At 50.0% G+C, this 19,697-nt stretch overlaps 1 protein-coding gene across 10 annotated transcripts in view; it reads right to left on the bottom strand.

Annotated features, from left to right (window-relative positions):
* The window catches only part of XYLB (xylulokinase), a 51,729-nt gene extending 36,485 nt beyond the window's left edge, over positions 1-15,244 (bottom strand). The window contains exons 1-7 of one of the 10 annotated variants that reach the window (XR_002338206.1): positions 15,023-15,244; positions 13,409-13,491; positions 8,165-8,234; positions 4,492-4,572; positions 2,142-2,228; positions 1,388-1,516; positions 465-530 (exon numbers count right to left, since the gene is read on the bottom strand). Coding sequence is in view for 9 of the 10 variants with exons in the window: in XM_021071670.1 (XP_020927329.1) it covers positions 465-530; positions 1,388-1,516; positions 2,142-2,228; positions 4,492-4,572; positions 8,165-8,234; positions 13,409-13,491; positions 15,023-15,079 (573 nt within the window). In the remaining variant the exon portion in view is untranslated. Of the gene's footprint in view, positions 1-464; positions 531-1,387; positions 1,517-2,141; positions 2,229-4,491; positions 4,573-8,164; positions 8,235-13,408; positions 13,492-15,022 lie in introns of those variants that run through there. The other 9 variants (XM_021071670.1, XM_021071667.1, XM_021071666.1 and 6 more) reach the window with 9 other exon arrangements.

The following is a 19,697-nucleotide window of genomic DNA, read 5'->3' as shown; positions in this document are numbered from 1 at the left end:
AAAGAGGAATGAACTTGAGTTCTGGGATTGGGGTCTGGTGGAAGGGCCACAGCTGGAGACACACTGGTCCAGCTTTACAAATTTCCTGAGAAAACACTGACCATGCCAATCAAGTGCCTGGTAGTCTTCTTGCAATAACCATAGGAAACTGAGTGGACAGATCCTAAGGGCATCTAGATCTACTCAGGCAGTCTCAGGAAGACACCAGTCCCCTGCTCCCACCCTGACCTGACCGCCCCCCTTCTGGTCAGGAGAGCCCCTGACTTTTCTCTCCCACAATTCCGCACTCTCTCCTCTTTGGGAAAAGCCTGGCAATGAGAAAAAAGCAAATTGAAGATGTACCATCTTTCATGTCTATTAATCAATATTTTAGCCAATGCACACGCAATGTATTTATGCTTAAGGTAAGTATTATAAATAGAATTCAACTGCGACTTTCCATCCAAGAGGAATGTTTAACCAACCTCTGTGCGTGAGTAGGCCTCCGGGTTCTTCTGGTAAATCTTTGCAATTTGGTTTCCTGTAAATCGCTGGAAAAAAGAGTACAAATTCTTAAAAACTCAAATCCACCATGGAATGAGGTCAGTGTAAGCATGCTCTGAATATTAGCATAAGGAGAGCTTAAGGCGGCCACAAATTTGGAAATGTCTGATGTCTATTGAAGACCCTTGATAATGACCTCACTCCTTACACAGAAGGATGCTCTGACCAAGGGATAGATACCTGTGCAAGGCACTCAGGTTTTTCCCCACCCATACTCTTCTTCCTTCCGGCAGCTCCAGCTGGGCCAGCAGCAGCTGCCCTGTGGTCTGGGCAGGACCATGACTGAAGCCAGCGGGAAAGAGGCACTCTATTTTTTTTTCCTTTGGCTGCTGTGTTAAGCACTGATGTGGGAACTCACTTCCAAGGGAACGAACCCAGGCCACACTGGAGATAGCGCTGGATCCTAACCACTAAACCACCAGGGAACTTCCAAGAGACACTCTTTTTTTTTTTTTTTTTGGCCAGTAGCTGCACTAAGCATCTTATGAGCACTGACTCCTTTCAGTTTCAAAACTACCCAAAATGTAATGCCATTATTTTTATCCCAGGTTAGACAGGCTGAACCAAGGTGCCATCATCACCCCCATTCGCAGCACAGCCATGTTCACACCTCAGCTGTGACCTGGGAGCAGCGAGAGGAGGCCTGCCCTTGCTCGATGGGCAGCGCAGATGGCCTTGCTCAGAACCAGGGGCCAGAGTGCTTAGTCCTGGCTCCACTAGGGCGATACCCAGAGGCATCACGTGATCCCCACAGCGGCAGGTCACCAGCTGCGTCCTCCAAGACACCCAGGGATAAGAGACCAGAAGCAGCCCCAGTCCCCAGCCTATGGTAAGCGATGCCTACCTCGTAGGCGCGGGACCCAGTGAGGCTGCTGAGAGCCTGGGCCCCACCCACGGTGGCCTCCAGCTGGCGGCACTGGGCTGTGGTACTGGAATCCATCCACACGGGGCTGTCACTGATGGAGAAACAGGCCTGGAAAGAAGGGGCAAAGGCACAGGCGTGAGCTCCACCCATGGACTCTGGGGGCCACCCTGGCGCTGGAAGTCACACTGCCCATCACAGCCAGTGTGGATGCCTCTGCCCTGGATGTGACCTTGGAAGACCCATAGGCAAGCCCTTCATGTCCAAATGTCAGCCTGGCCTAGAAGGGTCTCTCCCCAGAATTCTTGAGGTTAAAGTTTCTGGTGGGGGCCCTAGAGACAGGTGGGAAAGGGCAAGAGCCGTATCAAAGGGCAGCTCTGCCAGAGCCTGCGGAGCCTGGGAGAAAAGAGAAGCCAGGGCCTGCCTCCCCAGCATCCCCAGGAGGCACCACGCCCCAGGGGTTGGATTCCTGAGCAGGGGACCCCCCCCAACCCTGGCCAAGTCGTGCTGGGCTGGAGGGGAACCGTGTGATGAGGGCTGTTAGAACCCAAGCCTCTGTGCAGACAGCAGGGATATTCACGCAGGCAGGGCAGTCCACGCTCATAGGACACTGCTCAAGCCACCTTCCCACACCCTTGATGATGCAAGTAAGCCCCAACTTCAGAGCCCACCAGGCTTGAGGCCCTTCTCCCCCGGACAGAAGTTTCTCAGACTCCCACAACACGGTGACAGTTACCTGCAGCTGCTCACGTAACAGGAGGTCTGGTGTCAGGCTCATCAGCACCTGGTTGGCCCCCGCCTTCCAGTACACGCTTCCATGTTGCTGCGAGGGAAAACCCAAGCCTGTGTTCTCATGGCCACACACACAGCTCTGGAGAAACAGAAAGGCCCCACCCAGACCACGCGCCAAAGATCTAGACTCCAAGCCCGCCCTGCCAACTTCTAAGGGACAGAGCTCATTGCCTTTATGAGACTTGGTTCTCAGTTCTATGATATGGTGAGGAACTCTGCTCTCTTTGCCTCAAAGCTTGTAGGAAGGATACAAGCAAGACTTATTGCTCTGGATTTTGGCGTCTTTGTAAAATTGTATTTAAATATATTGCTCACAGAGTTCCTGTTTTGGCGCAGTGGAAACAAATCTGACTAGGAACCATGAGGTTGCGGGTTCGATCCCTGGCTTTGCTCAGTGAGTTAAGACTCCGGTGTTGCAGTGAGCTGTGGTGTAGGGCACAGATGCACCTCAGATCTGGCGTTGCTGTGCCTGTAGCTGTAGCTCCAATTAGACCCCTAGCCTGGGGACCTCCATATGCTGTGGGTGAGGCCCTAAAAAGCAAAAATAAAAAATTAAATATATTGCTCATAATATTACCTAACATTCACTCATTCACTCACTTATCCATTACTCAACCAATGCTGATGGATCAGCTACATCACACCAGCAGGCATGAGACAGATAAAAAGGATAGTACTGTCCTTATTTTTCAGGACACTGGATTTAAGTCAGGAAAAAAGACACAAAGGGACAATTATAAAACCCTGTTAAGTGCAGTGAAAGGGCCATGGGAATGCAGGGAAGGGGTGAAGTGACATGATAACTGGGAAAGGATCCCAGAGCTGAGTGTGTGGCTGCTCTATGCAGAGAGTAACCACAGGTGAGAGGGGCTGGCAGGTGAGGGGAAGGGGCCTGAGGCTGGGGCAGGATGTGTTGGGGACCGCAGTGGGAGATGGCAGCCTGAGCTCCGAAATCCATGCTCAGGATGTGGGGTGGTGAGAACTCTGGATTAGCAGGGGAGTGACGTGGCCAGGGCTGAACGTACGAAAAGGCTTGTGGGAGTCACGGAGAAGGGAGACTGGAGCGAGGGAGGCTAAAGCAGAGGCCCAGAGAAAAATGATGAGTACTAGGCCTGAAGAACAGAGGAGGGGATGGAGGTGGCATATTCAAGAGTCATGTACAACCAGGGGATGAGGGGACCCCTTGGACGTGGGGGTGGGAGGATGGAGGAGTCAGGGATGACATGTGGGCTGTGGCCCAGGTGGAGGAGAACTCTCCAAGGAAGGGAATCGCAGGAGCTGACATCTTGGGAAAGATGGAGCACTCAGTCTGGCATCTGATAAGTCTGGGGCGTTCCTAAGACACCTGACCAAGGGGGCAGAGGGGCTACTTGGGAAGGAGAGGGGTCCAGGCAGGGGTTCAGGTGAGAGATGCAGACAAGATATCAGGACTTTGTTTAGTTCAACGAGGACACTATCAATACATTTCTGTAAGGTCAGGGGAAGAAGAGGCATCTTCAGAAGAGCTAGAAAGCACTCTTTAGTGTGAAGACACGCCAATCCAACACGGAGCAAAGTGACTCGGAGGATAAGACTGGACTTGGATCCTGACATTATCACTGCCCCCACCAGCAGCAGCTATGTAACCTTGAGCAAATGACATTACCTCTGGGTGCCTCCATTTCCCTATGTAAAGGGCAATGATAATAAAAGGAGCAGCTAAAACTTGGTTTTTATGCCCTGTTCTGTGACATTCATTGACCCCATGGAAGATGACAGAACGAAGCCTCCGGTTACCAGGGATCCCAGGCAGTCAGGGATCAAACCCAGAGCCCCTGAGCCAGCCTCTGCACGATACCATCTCGTACAGTCGTTATGAAGTTTGTGCATACATGTAGTGCTCAGTGCTCTTGTCATTATAATTAATAATATCTCTGGTACCAAAACTGCTATCATTATTAGCGTGACTTCCAACTTTGCTTTTACTTCTAGGAAAGCGAATAGGAATTTTGTGTCTCCGAACAGCCATCATAAATTCATTACAAACCCTTCCTCCCTCCTCTTGGAAGACCCCTGTTCAGTTCCTCCTCACCCAGTGTCCTATTGTATTTAACACTTAACTGTCTCAGATCTTCTTGCAAGGAGGCAAGTGTACATCCTCCTAAGTGAAACAGCTCTAGGGCTTTTCCCTACAACAAATGTGTGCAGTGGCTCTTAAGGACGAGCCCATCCCTCGAGAGGAGCCATCACCTCAGCACCCATACCGCTGCCCAAGACAGACACCCCCAGGTCCACGGAGCCTGCAGCAAACAGACCTGGCCCGCCCCAGACAAGGCGAGGACTTGAGAGAAGTCAAAGCCCGAAGCCTTCATCTTCTCCAAGATGATATCCAAAGCCTGAGAAGAAACACAGAAGCCACCATGACTGCCCTGAACTTGGGAATCACGCTAACATACAAGCCTTGATACTGGGCTGTTAAGTGCTTCTCCTCCAGCAGAGGTAAAGAAGGAACTGGGAGTTCCTGTCGTGGCTCAGTGGTTAACGAATCCGACTAGGAAACATGAGGTTGCCGGTTCGATCCCTGGCCTTGCTCAGTGGGTTAAGGATCCAGCGCTGCCGTGAGCTGTGATGTAGGTTGCAGACAAGGCTCAGATCCCGCATTGCTGTGGCTGTGGCATAGGCTGGCAGCTACATCTCCGATTCAACCCCTAGCTTGGGAACCTCCATATGCCATGGGAGCAGCCCTAGAAAAAGCAAAAAGACAAAAAAAAAAAAAAAAAAAAGAGGAAGGAACTGATAACTTGGGATTTGCAGGCACTAGAATAGATAAATTAAACAAATAGGCAGCAATTGGATTAAAACATGAGCCATGCTGGAGTTTCCTTGTGGCGCAGTGAGTTAAGGATTCAGCATTGTCACTGCAGTAGCTTGGGTCACAGCACCTCTCCCCCAAAAGAAGGGGGAGCTTATGCTAAAAATATCTTAAGTAAATGGAATAATAAATCACCAATCCTCAATTTTTTTTAAATGGTTGCACCCATAGCATATGAAGTTCCAGGGACTGGATCCAAGCTGCAGCTGCGACCTATGCCACAGCTGCCCTAATAGCAGATGTTTAACCCAGGGCCCTGGGCCAGGAATCGAACCCACGCCTCCGCAGTGACTAGAGGCACTGAAGTCAGATTCTTTTTTTTTTTTTTTTTTCTTTTTTGGCTGCCCTGCGGCATATGGAGTTCCAGGGCCAGGGATCAGATCTGAGCCACAGTTGTGACCTAAGCCACAGCTGTGGCAACACCAGACCCTTAACACACTGTGCTGGGCCAGGAATCAAACCTGCATCCCAGCACTCACAAGATGCTGCTGATCCGTTGAGTCACGTTGGGAACTCCTGCAGTTGGATTCTTAATGCACTGTGCCACAGCAGGCAGTCCTTAATCCTCAAATTTTGCTTCTCCAGAGTTCCTGTTGTGGCTTGGCAGTAAGGAAACCAACTAGTATCCATGAAGATGTGGGTTTGAGCCCTGGCCCTGCCCAGTGGGCTAAAGATCCAGCATTGCTGTGAGCTGCGTGCAGATTGTAGACATGGCTGGGATCCGAGTTGCTGTGGCTTAGGGTACACAGCAGCTGCAGATTCACCCCCGAGCCTGGGAACTTGCATATGCCATGGGTAAGGCCCTTAAAACAGTCTTTTTTTTTTTTTTGCTTCTCCATTGGTAACTTCCAAGCATTTAGGAAGAGTAAAAACAAGGTGGCTCAAATTTTAGTTTATTTGCATTTTTTACCTACCATATTAGTGATGTGCCTTCACTGCAATGGAGATATAAAGAACCAAGCAGAAGCTCCCAAGAGAGCAGAGCTCCAGGCCTAGACTCCTGTGTCCAGGAGTGCAAGGCTGGAGGAACAGGTAGAGGTGGTGACCATTTGTCCCAAACTCCCCATCCTACCCTCCACCACCTGGATGGAACTGTCTTTCTAGCAAGGCTGCCTGAATGGGGAGTTTGCTTGTGGTGCAGCAGGTTAAGGATCTGGCATTGTCAGTGGCTTGGGTCACTGTTGTGGTGTGGGTTCTCTCCCTGGCTCAGGAACTTCCACACGCCTTGGGACAAAAAAAAAAAAAAAAAAAAAAAAAAAAGACTGCATGGGTGGGATGGATGGTGCCACCCAGAAGAGCTTGACACTTGCCCAGGAATTAGATACTGATCCCACGTTGTGTTTTCCTCAGGACAGAGAAGCCCCTAGAACTTTGGCCTGACCCTGCCACCCCCACCCCACACTGGGAGGACTCCTTTCACAGCCTTGGCTGTGGCTGCCAACTTGCCCCTGCTGCCAAGGCTCAGGGAGGGAGTGTGGCCAAGCTGGAGGAGGGGTGGGCAAAGCTAGAACAGGTCCAGTCCTGGGGGGACTGCTCAGGATTTGAAATCACCCTGGTCTGAGTCCCAAGCCTGGCTTTCCACCCTCTTGCCACCTCCCCAAGGTAAGGCGTTGGCCTCTCAGAAGCCCATGACGTCCTCACTGGGACCTCCAGGCCCCAACTCCTGCTGGTCACCCCCACCCCCACTGCCACTGCCCCGTGGCCTGGCTCAGCTCCTTGAAGTACATCTCGGCCAGCCCGTCTGGTAGACACTCATCCTTTACCCCAATCCCTCCAGATGAGTCAGGGTCAGGCTGATAAAAAAGAAAGCATCCCCGGATATCTTAACAAGAATTTAGTACAGGGGATTGGTTACACAGGGACTAGAGGACTGAAAATGCTTTGAGAAGACACATTCAGAGCTGCCTTTGGCTGGTCTCCAGGTCCTCTGTGGCTAATGAGGCAGCTCTCAGCTCCCACCACACGTGCCCATGCTGTCCACACGCCGATCCTGCGCCACCACAGGTCGCCCAGATCTGGCCACAGGCATCGTCCTGAGCGGGCAGGCTGGCTTGGGATGGATCTGAGCCTGACTAGGCAGGTCACAAGCCACCATCCTGAGGGCCCCAGAAGTTGAAGGGTCTGGGGACTGAGCACCAGAAGCCCAAAGGCCATGTTTGATCTCAGGGCACAAGGGTGGCCAGAGGGCCTGAACACAGAGTGATCAGGAAAGGTTTGCTCTGTGGCACTTCATTTATTTATTTATTTATTTTTGGCTACACTAATGGTGTGCGGAGGTTCCACCAGGGATTAAACCCATGCCACAAAACTAACTAGAGCCACAGCAGTGGCAACTCTGAATCCCTAATATATTGAGCCACCAGGGAACTCCATGTGACTTTTTTTTTTTTAGGGCCACACCTGCAGCATGTAGAAGTTCCCAGGCTAGGGGTTGAATTGGAGCGGCAGCTGCTGGCCTACAACACAGCCATAGCAACACCAGATCCTTAACCCCCTGAGTGAGGCTAGGGATCAAACCAGCATCTTCATGGATACTAGTCAGATTTGTTTCCACTGCGCCACGATGGGAACTCCCCTGTGGCATTTTATTTTATTTTATTTTATTTTATTTTTTGCAATTGTAAAGGCTATGTATTTGCTTTCTTTCTGTTCTTTTGTAAAATTTTATAATGATTTTTATTTTTGCCATTATAGCTGCTTTACAGTGTTCCGTCAATTTTCTACTATACAGCATGGTGACCCAGTTACACATACCTGTATACATTCTTTTTTCTCCATGATCATGCTCCATCATAAGTGACTAGATATAGTTCCCAGTGCTACACAGCAGGATCTCATTGCAGCACCATGTGGCATTTTAAAGATAGTTACTGGAAGGACTTTTCAGCCACTCTGGCTTCAGAACCTGGAAGCCCTTTGTGAGTCCTCTGGGCTCAGGAGCACTGACCCAGCAGAGGCTGTGTCTGGCCCTAGGACCATGCAGCTCCCGCTTCCCCAGGAGGACCTGGTCACAAAGAGGCTCTCACAAGCTGCCACCTTTGTTCTTCCTAGCAAATCACCATATCTGATGGTGAGCTGGACGGGGACAGGAGAGGGACAGGAGTCCCTGTGCTTACCTGGACCCACATCAGGACTGGGGAAGTAACTGTCAGCCCATCCTCATGAACATGAACGCCTCCCTGAGTTCTACAAGCAGAACAAGAGAGAACATGGAACAGAGCCTTGGGCGGGAGCTCAGCGGTGGCAGAAACGGGGCCCCTTCCACAGAAGGAAAAGCACGCCACCCCCAGCCTTGCGCAGGAACTCAAGATGGAACAGGCAAGATGCTGGGCAAGATGGAAACAGAAGGTGTGGAAATTGTCCGCCACGACCCAGAGGTGGCAATTCTCAGAAAGCACCAGTGACAACAAGCCTTCTAAGGAGAAGGGGTTCATGCTGCCAGGCGGGCACAGTGTCACAGTGGGCATGAAGGGACTGGAGAAGTCTGGGTTTATTAGAAGCCCTTCTAGATCCACTGGGCTTGAAGAGGCAGAGGAGGTGTGGTACTGAGGGCTGCATCTTGACTCCCCAACCAGGGTGTCCTTGGATTGCAAATCTAGAAGGTTTCCTGGAACCCTGTCCCTTTCCTCCTCATTGTTACCAGACCTCGTGCTAAAAGCTGATTCAATAAAATCCAACCCTTTCACTTTTTTTTTTTTTAGGGCCACACACAAGGTATATGGAGCTTCCCAGGTTAGGGGTCGAATCGCCGGCCTACACTACAGCCACAGCAATGCCAGATCCGAGCCACATCTATGACCTAACACAGCTCATGCAACACTGGATCCTTAACCCCCTGAGCAAAGCCAGGGATCAAACCTGTGTCTTCATGGATGAAAATCAGATTCATTTCTGCTGAGTCATGACAGGAACTCCAACCTACCCTTTCACTGAGTTTAAAAAGAACAGGCTCAGAATACACACCAAGACGCTATTAACCATGTGATCCAGCCATTCTATTCCTAAATATCTAACCTAGAGAAATGAAAGCATATAAGTCCACAGAAAGATTTGTACACAAATGATTATAGCAGTCTTTTTTGTAATAACAAACTGAAGTCAACCCAGGTGTCCCTAAGAAGATGAAGAGCTAAAATGAGGTATATTTATGACTTCAAAGGGCACAGAATAGTCAGGGGAAAAAAAAAGCCTCACTATTGATGCACACACGAACACGGGTGACTCTGAAATGATCATGCTGAGTGAAGGAAGCCAGACACAGGAGTATGTATTACAAGATTCCATTCATATAATATGCTAGAAAACATAAATCCACCTATTATGCAAAAGCACAATCAGTGGTTTCCTAAGGCCAGTGGGGAGGAAGAAACAGACTGCAAAGTGACACAGAGTCTTTCTTTGGGGGGTAGGAGATGTGAACAATCTATATCTTGACAGGTATAGGTCTGCCTCTGTCAAGATGCATTCAATTCAACTACACATTTTATTTTTTTTGCTTTTTAGGGCCATACCTACAGCATATGGAGGTTCCTGGGCTAGGGGTCCAATCAGAGCTATAGCTGCCGGTCTACACCACAGCCACAGCAACTCAAGATCCGAGCCTCGTCTGCAACCTGAAGCACAGGTCATGACAACGTCAGATCCTTAACCCACTGAGGGAGACCAGGGATCAAACCCGCATTCTCATGGATACTAGTCGGGTTGTTAACTGCTAAGCCACAACGGGAACTCCCCAACTGCACATTTTCATGGATGCTTCTTTGTGTACATAAATTGTACTCAATAATATTGATTTTTTTTAAGATAGGAGAAGGTGCAAAAGAGCAGCAAACTTTCCTACTGACAGTAAAAACTCACCAGAAAAAAAAAAAAATGTTGCCTTTACAAAACAGATGAAAATTGAAACCCAACATTCCACCAAGGATTTAATAACTGCAAACTAACAATTCCTGCTAAGAAGGAAGATCAGAGCTACCTCACGCCCCTATAAGCATCAAGCCCGAATGGTTTCACAGAAAACGTTTATCAAACTTTTAGAGAACAAGCAGGGCCTCCTTGCCTGCCTGCTTCTATCTCTCACAAGTGTCCTATCTTAATAAATCTTTTCCTGCCTAAAAGAAAAAAATAAAAAAAAACTTTTAGAGAACAAGTATTTCTAATACTATTTTCTTTTTTGGCTATGCCCACGGCCTAAGGAATTTCTGAGCCAGGGATGGAACCCTTGCCACAGCAGTGGTGATACCTGATCCTTAACCTGCTGAGCCACCAGGGAACTCCTCTATTATTATTCAATTTGTTCCACAGCACCTAAAGGAAGGAAAAGTTCCAATTCTTTTTATGAGGCAAATATAAAATGAACACTAAAACCTAATAAATACTGTATCCAAAATACAAGCAAAAGAAAAACAGAGTAATTAGACTTTATCAAAATTAAAAACTTTTCTGGAGTGCCCATTGTGCACTAACAAACCCAACTAGTATCTGTGAGGATGCGGGTTCAATCCCTGGCCGCATTCACTGGGTTAAAGGATCTGGCATTGCTGGGAGCTGTGGTGTAGGGTGACCGCTTGGATCAGCACTGCTGTGGCGTAGGCTGGGAACTTCAACTCCTAGCCTGGGAACTTCCATCTGCTGTAGGTGTAGCCCTAAAGAGAAACAACAACAACAACAAAAAAAAAAAAAAAACAAAAACAAAGAAAGAAAAGAAAAGAAAATGAAGGAGTTCCCGTCGTGGCACAGTGGTTAACGAATCCGACTAGGAACCATGAGATTGCGGGTTCGGTCCCTGCCCTTGCTCAGTGGGTTAATGATCTGGCGTTGCCATGAGCTGTGGTGAAGGTTGTAGATGCGGCTCGGATCCCGCGTTGCTGTGGCTCTGGCGTAGGCCGGTGGCTACAGCTCCGATTCGACCCCTAGCCTGGGAACCTCCATATGCCGCAGATGTGGCCTTTAAAAGATAAAATAAAATAAGATATAAGATAAAGCAGGAAATGAAGTAAAATAAAATAGACATGGAGGGACACGTCCACCAGGACCTCTCCAGCCACCTCAGTCAGTAAGTCCACAGCTGTTAGGCACTGAACGGTTTCAGTTCAGGGACTGAAATGAAATTTACATGTTGAACTTCTAATCCCCAGTACCTCAGAATGTGACTGAATTTGGAGACAGGACCTTTAAAAAGGTACTAAAGTTACAGAGAAGTCATTAGGGTGGGCCCTAATCCAGGATGATTGCTGTCCTTATAAAAAAAAGATTGGGGGAGAGTTCCTGCTGTGGCACAATGGGTTAGTGATTCAGTCTCTGTGGGGTTGCCGCTTCTACCCCAACCCGGCTCAGTGGATTAAAGTATCTGGCATTGCCCCAGCTGTGGTGTAGGTCTCAGATGTGGCTTGGATTTGATCCCTGACCCAGGGAACTTTCATATACTGCAGCTGAGGCTGAAAAAGGGTGGAAAAAAAATATATATGTATAGATAGATAGATATAGATATATAGATACATATATGAGTTCTCCTGCAGTGCATTGTGTTAAGGATCTGGTGTTGTTACTTCAGTGGCCTGGGTCACATACTGTGCTGAGGATTCAATCACTGGCCCAGGAAATTCCGCACCCTGCGGGAGGCAGCCCAAAAGAGATTAGAACACTAATAACATGCCTGAGCCGGAAGGGTGACCATGTGAGAGGTAGTAAGAAGGCAGCCATCTGGAAACCAAGGAGAGAGACCTGAGAAGAAAGCAACCTGCCGTGCTCTGAACTTGGACTTTCAGACTCCAGAAACAGGAGACAAAAAATTTCTGTTATTGACACCATCCAGTCTGTGGTATTTTGGTCTGGTAGCCCTCCCAAACCAATTTAACAGCTAAATTCATGATCTTTCTCCCTAAAACCAATTGTTTTGCAAAGTTTACTATCCACCCCAAAGGCCAGCCAGAAATCTCACCTTCACATCTCACTTTCAACTCTGCACCAGATTTGTCAACTGTTATCACCCAGATGCCCTTTCTCCAAGACAACATCATCTCTTACCCCGATGACTGTGAAAAACCTCCTCAATGTGCTCCCGACATGGTACTCTGGCCTTGTCCCATCTGCTCTCCCACTGAACCCAGAGACATCTTCTAAAAACACAAATACAGGGTATTTCCATCATGGCTCAGTGGTAACAAACCCATGAGGATACTGCTTTGATCCCTGGCCCCACTCAGTGGGTTAACGATTTGGCATTGTCGTGAGGTATGGTTTAGGTGGCAGACACAGCCAGGATCCTGAGTTGCTGTGGCTGTAGCATAGGCTGGCAGCTGCAATTCGATCCCCAGCCTGGAACTTCCATATGCCACGAGTGCAGCCCTAAATAGACAAAAAAAACCCAAAAAAACAAAAAAACAAAAAACAAAAAACTCCAACAAAACCCATAAATAAGCCATGTTGGATCGTGCTGCGGCACAAAGGGATTGGTAGCATCTCTGGAGTGCTAGAACACAGGTTCGATCCTTTGCCCAGCAAAATGGGTTAAGGATCCAGTATTGCCGCAGTGGTGACCTACGCCGTGGCTGGGATCTGGTCCCTGGCCTGGGAACTCCATATGCCATGGGATGGCCTAAACAAACAAACAAACAAACAACCCCCCACACACACAATACAACAACGTCTCACACACACACACACACACACACACACACATCCCTATCGCCCTTCAGTGGGTAACCAAAGCTTTTAGGATAAAGATAAACTGTATTCTATGGCCTATATGGCCCAGCCCAGCTTCCACCTCCCTCTTTGCTCCCCAGCCACCATGGCCTTCTTCAGTCCCATGAATGAGCAGCGCTCCTTGCCACAGGGACTTTGCACATGCCCGTTCCTCTCTACCATCTATCACCTGGTTAACCCCACTCATTCATATCTTGGCTTAAGCACTACTTCCTTAGGTATATTCCCTAACCCATTCTCCCAAGTTTGTGTCTAATTCCTTTAAAATAAACAGATGAAGAAGATAGTTCCTTTCCTTCAATGGCCTTCTCTGAGTTTACAACCAAATATTCTTTTGTGAGCGTCTTTGATTAATATCAATCTCTCTCCCTCAGTTGAAGCTCTGGGAGAGCAAGGACCATATGCCTCTTTTTGGATCAGTATCAAATTTCAGCACAGTGCTGGCACAAAGTCTCAGCTATGTATATGAAGTAGTGAGCAGAATGGGAAGGAATGCAGGAGAGCACAACCCAGGCATCGCAGAAAGATGCTGACAGATCCACCAAGACCACCCTCCCACAGTTTGATGTAGCCAGAATAGTGTGGTTTACAAATGTAAAATGTTGAGGGAGGAGCCCAACCCCCGCCCCCATACTTACACACTAGGTACATACCTGAATTCTGGAAGGTCTCTGTCAAAATGCACACTATCCTCATAGAAGACATTCAGCTCTGCATCAACAGCAACAACTTTTACCTGGAAGGCATTTTAAAAAGTAAGGTAGGGGAGTTCCCATTGTGGCTCAGTGGAAACAAATCTGACTAGTATCCATGAGGATGTAGGTTGGATCCCTGGCCTCGCTCAGTGAGTTAAGGATCCGGCATCCCGGTGAACTGTGTGTAGGTTGCAGATGCCGCTCAGATCCAGCATGGCTGTGGTTGTGGCATAGTCTAACAGCTACAGCTCCAATTCAGCCCCTAGTCTGGGAACCTCCATGTGCCGGTGCAGCCCTAAAAAGACAAAATTAATTAATTAATTAAAATAAAATAAAAAAGTAAGGTACAGAATTTTCCTCAGTTTCTACCTGGTCTAAGGATATGAACATCACCAAATGTAGCTCAACTCGCTAGAAAGTGGTTCTGCCTGGAGACCTCCTTGAGGCCCGAGTGCATCACTGTAACCATGGTAACAGAGGTCTCATCGGGGGACATGTCCAAAGACTTAGTAAAATGAAGAAGCTGAGGCTAAGTCGAACACCCATGCAGCTCAGGGAATTTTTGTCCTCCAAACAGCCAGAGCCAAGGCCTTCTAGAGGTGGATATTCTTCTAGAGGTAGATAAGCTGGTTCCTATGTCAAGCAACGAGGTCTGAGAAAGTCCTAGAGGAGAAGGAATACGAGGTGGGTTTGGAGATGTCTCTGGGGCTCCGCACCTGCAGGGGTCTGAGAGATCAGGCAAGGCCCCTGGGCTGTTCCCAAGGACCAGAGACACTTCCCAATGGAGCAGACCTCCAAACCCAAGGGTACAACTCCTTTCTTAGACAGATGCAGAAAATGAGGCCTAGCAAGACAACCTGACCAAGGGTCACAGGGCTTTCTGGTAAGGGATTGGTCACAGCCTTGCTCCGGAGATCCATTCACAGAGAAAGGTTTGACTGCAACTGTGTTAATTTCCCAAGTTAAGGAGAAGGAGCCCCTGGACACCACAGGCCCAATCTGAAGGCAAATTTTGCCTCAGCTTGCCTGTCTGTAGGGCCCTGGGCACGCAGGTTAACCCAGCACACTGGTGCCAACCAATGGCTGTCACAGGTGGGACAAAGTTCATGTGTATACTGTGCCAATTTCGCTTTTTAAAAAAGGCTTCAAGCGGTGTTCTAGTTCTAGGTCACTGGTTCTGCCTGTGTGCCTACCTGTCTGTCTGGTCCTCTCTCTTACAGTAGCTGAATTCTTTGGGTTCCACCAACTGCGCCCAGGGGGCGTGAACCCTTTGGTCCCCAGGGCCCTCTGGGAGCTTTCCAGCTACGTGCCCGCAGGGTCCTGCGGGGGTAGGGGACACGGTGGTGGGGTGGGGTGGGGGTGGGGGAGCCGTTTCTGGAAGGACCGGGGGTCCAGGCCGGGTCACGGTCGCATCTCCCGCGCTGTAGGCACCGGCAGGCACAGCCGGGAAGCCCTAGAAAAGGCGCGCCCGTGGCGTGGCCCAGGGTTCCGGGTGCCTGGTTCACGCCGCCAGCCCGCCCGATGTTGCAAAGAGGGCGGCTACGCCCGGCTGGTCTGGGCCCGCGTTGATACCTGCTGCGTGCTGAAGTCCCATCCCAGGCAGCAGTGGCGAGCTGAGTGTTCGGCCATGGCTGCGGAGGTTCCGGCTACGGGTCGCTCCCGCCGCGGGACTGTCTGCAAGCTCCAACGCGGTCACGCCAGGGCCCGCCCCTCGCCCCGCCCGGCTGGACGCCAGACCCTGGGACCCCGCGGCCTGGCTCTCTGGCGCCGCCTGCCGGTGGGCAGGGCGGGGGACGTGCAGCGACTCAGTCACGGCCTGCTGTTCACACCAGGGTCCTCCACGCAGCCCTCTCCCTCCAACCCCATCCCGCCTCGCCTCGCCCCACCTCCCATCGTGCTCCCTGCAAAGGCTTGGCCCTAACAGTCTGCTTTCCCTCGGAGGACGCCTTGGCCAAAGGATTCACCTTTAAGCCAGCTTGTCCTTGCCTGTCTCTCTGGTGGCCCTGGGGACAGCCATGGCTGTCTCTCGTGCTGGAGAAGCTGTCCACTGATGGTGGTGACACAGGGAAATGTGCCCTGGGGATGGAGGCACTGGGCTCCAGCAGGCCCTGTCCTGAGCCAGCAAATTGAGTAATTCCCCAGCTCTGACATGTGCCACATCTCACCTCTGTATTTAAAGTCAGAGCCTGAGCCCCCCACCCCCTCCATCTGGGGCTCTTTTGTCCTTGAGATCAGCTGGTGTTGATGGTGTCACCTGTGCCATGCATGGTGACGGGGGGTGAGAACCAAATCAGACCCACTCCCTTAATTCCTACAGCTGAAGACACCTCCTCATCCCCTTATTCCCTCTGGTGTGTCCCCTGGATGGCCTCCCGGCACCTACTCAAGTGAGATGCTCTTCCCGGGAGCTCCCAGCCCAGCAGAGCCCTGATGGAATGGTCTGATTACCCGTATCTCTCTTGCTGAACTTGAACTGCTTAGAGCCCAGATCCTCCTCTTAGCCCAAGGTCCCAAGGTCAGTGGCAGAGCTGGACCCAAATCTAGAGAGTTTGGCTCCAGAGCTTAGGTGTTTAACCAGTAAACAAGACAATTTGCTGGAGAGCCTTGTGAGAAGGCCCAGGGGAAAATATAAAAGGCTCTCGAAGGCCAAGGCTACTGGCTCTGTCTCAGGCTGCCTCAGAGGGAGACCTACTCTTGGTGAGGGGTGCCTTTCTCTATGGGTTATGGCATCTGCCTCATTTTGATGACTCATCCTTTCTCTTAATAGAACAGCCTTTTCACTCCAGAGAAAACCAGAGGTGTGGAGGCCATTTGCCTGTGTAAGGAGACTACACACCCACTGTCTGATCCATTGGCAAAGAATGAAGATAGAATTTTTTCTTTTCTGGCCACAGGATCCTTAACCCCATTGTGCAGAGACAACGCTGGATCCTTAAACTGCTATGCCACAGCAGGAACTCCAAAGACAGAAATCATTTAGGGCTACACCTGTGGCATACGGAAGTTCCCAGGTGAGGGGTCGAATCGGAGCTACAGCTGTCAGCCTTCACCACAGCCGTAGCAACATGGGATCCAAGCTGCTCTGCAACCTACACCACAGCTCACAGCAATGCCTGACCCCCTGAGTGAGACCAGGGATCAAACCTGCATCCTCATGGATACTAGTCAGGTTCTTCCCCCCCCCAATGAATTTTATTACATTTATAGTTGTACAACAATCAGCACAACCAAATTTTATAGCATTTCCAGCCCAAACCCCAGCGCATCTCCCCACCCTCCAAGCTGTCTTATTTGGAACTAGTCAGGTTCTTAAGCTGCTGAGCCACAGAGGTAACTCTAAAGACAGAAATCTTAATTCTGAGTTATTAATACCTACAGTTTCCTGGTGGCCTAGTGGGTTAAGGATATGACATTGACACTGCTATGGCTTGGGTCACTGCTATAATGCAGATTTGATCCCTGGCCCGGGAATTTGAACAGGCCTCAGGGGAGGCCAAAACAAGAAAAAACCCAAGGTGTCCATACCACCCATGTTGTCCTCCTGTTGTTGATGCCCAGGTTGCAATGGCCTGAGGCTGGTCTTTTGCTTATCAGCCTCCAAACTTGAACCTGGATCCCTGCATAGAGCCTGTCAAAGAACTCCTGCTCTGATTGGGAACCGAGTAGAGACTGCCCTGAAGCATCTCTTATCAATTGACCAGATTGCCCACAGTCCCTAGCAAGGCTCCTATCCTCCTGGGGTCCTTAAGGGTACCACAACCTGAGGGCAAAGCTCAGAAGAGGAGTCACATAATCAGATTTGCAGATTAGGAAGGTCACTCAAAATGCTGTGTGGAGAAGGGAGACAAAGGGGAAGAAGGGAAAATTAGAATGTGTTTGGAGGTGGTCTGAACTAGGGCTTATGCCTCAGAGGTGCTGAGGATGGAGAGAAGCAGATGGATTCAGGAGATACTTAGAACCCCATGGACTGAGGGAGGGAAAAGTCAAATGTAATGCCCAAGTTTTCAGTTGAGGTGACCTGGTTAGTTAACTGTTTTGTTTTTTTGTTTGTTTTTGTCTTCTGTTTTAAGGCTGCACCTGCGGCATATGGAAGTTCCCAGGTTAGGGGTCAAATGGGAGCTGTAACCACTGGCCTACACCACAGCCACAGCAACTTCAGATTCAAGCCATGTCTGTGACCTACACCACAGCTCATGGCAACACCAGATCCTCAACCCACTAAGCGAGGCCAGGGATCAAACCTGCGTCCTCATGGACACTAGTCAGATTCATTTCCACTGAGCCATGATAGGAACTCCAGTTAGTTAACTGTTGATGCATAACAAAACACCTCCACACTTGGTGACCTCAAACAGTAATCTTTTCTTGTCCCTCAGATGTGAGCAGGTCACTTGATCCAGACGTGGCTCAGAGTAGCTTTGTTCCACATGTCTCTCATTTTTGCCTTCCTGGGACCCGCAGAGACTCCGAGCACGCTGTTCTCATGAAAGGAGGGGGACAGAAGAGGGTACAGTCGTGAGGCCTCTGAAGGTCTAGACTTAGAACTGCCTACTACCCTTCTGCCTTGACGTCACTGGTCAGTCTCATGGCCAGTTCAAAGGCAAGTGGTGGGGGGGAGGCCGCAGTAATGTTAGGGAACCATTGACTGAAACCGCCCACCTTGGCTAGGCAAGGGAGCAGCCACTTGAACGAGTTGTGTCACAACCGGAGGCCCTCATAAGGAACATGGTGCTGCCGTGAAAACTAACCAGGAGAATTTAGGAGGGTCAATTGGAGCGAGGAGACGACCAAACTCCCAGAATCCTGGGTGCTTGAATCCATTTTGGCTAAGAGGTGCCCTTGCCACCAGAAGGACCCTGAGCCAGACCAAGGACGGGCCCAGCAAAATGATTAGCCAGAGACCCGGAAACTAATCCCATTCCCATAAACCCTGAGCCATGTGGCAGAGCAGTTCTCCTGGGTTCCCTTTCCCAGCCACTCTCCCACCCAGGCGTCCCTTCCCAGTAGTTTTTTGTTTGGTCAACATGTGTGTCTCCCCGTCCAATTTATTTCCGAATGTTAGATAACAGTAGGGGTTTGGATGCAGAGAAGGGTGAAGAATTGGAGCCGCCAGTGCAATCCAGAGCAGGCCGTGAACAGATGGAGGGGTGTTCCATTCTGAGTTACGAAACGTGGGATGAGAGGCAGGTGTTGGGGGAAGATGGTGAGTTTTGTGAGGACTTGGTAGGTCTGTGGTGCCTGTGGGATGTCTGAGTGGAGACACTGAAGAGGCAGTTGGATACGTGGCCTCAGCTCGGGAAGAAGACAAGGATTAGAGTGTTACCATCTCCCAATGGGTATGGGCTAGATTGAACAGGAAAGGCTTACAATGGGTGTCAGGACGCACCCCATAGGTTTACAAGGGCTGTGCTTGCCCAGCTTTAAGACTGAAGAAAGAGCCCACCATCAGCAACAGAGACATCCATGGCTTAATGAATGGGGGAAGCTTACACATCTGAAGCAAGATCTTGGAGCAGCTCCCCAGGGTGTGCAGTGGACAGGAGGACATGGCGGCAGGCTTCACTTCCAGGGGGCGGGGGGAAGAGTGGGAGGTTACCAGCTATAAGGGAGAGGAATTGACACCAGGTGGGCTCTCTAATTATCAGGGAAACCACCGAGGGCACGCCCCTTACCGCCCCTTTCATAAGAATCATCACCAGCTGGGGCCTGAGGCAGGTATGTAGGAAAATCAGTCATGTGTGTCGGTTATAGATGAAGCAGGTACTGGTCAAACAAGGGATATACAGAGAGCAAGAGAACAGCCATCTTGGGTGGCCTGCCTATACGGTGGGACAGATGGAGAATCCCAGAGGGAACAGCCAAGGACATGTCCCAGTGCAAGAAGAGACTCTGAGAGTGGGGTGAGGTGGAAGCCCTTGGAAGAATTTTCCTGGGAGTTAGGCTAGACGGGGTCTATTGCTGCATGGAAACCTGTCCCTCAGTTTAGCAGTGAGGAGGCAAGTATTTGAAACCTCAGTAGGAGCATAGCCTAATAGGTATTATTATTATTATTGCTTTTTAGGGCCGCACCCACAGCACACGGAAATTCCCAGGCTAGGAGTCGAATTGGAGCTACAGCTGCTAGCCTACGCCACAGCCACAGCAATTGGGAATTTGAGCCTCATCTTCGACCTATACCACAGCTCATGACAACACTGGATCCTTAACCCACTGAGCTATGCCAGGGATCGAACCCACATCCTCATGG

This window comes from Sus scrofa, chromosome 13, assembly GCF_000003025.6.
Source record: "Sus scrofa isolate TJ Tabasco breed Duroc chromosome 13, Sscrofa11.1, whole genome shotgun sequence".
NCBI classification, from domain to species: Eukaryota; Metazoa; Chordata; class Mammalia; order Artiodactyla; family Suidae; genus Sus; species Sus scrofa.
Note: the sequence above shows the minus strand (reverse complement) of the source record. Positions and strands in the feature narration are given on the sequence as shown.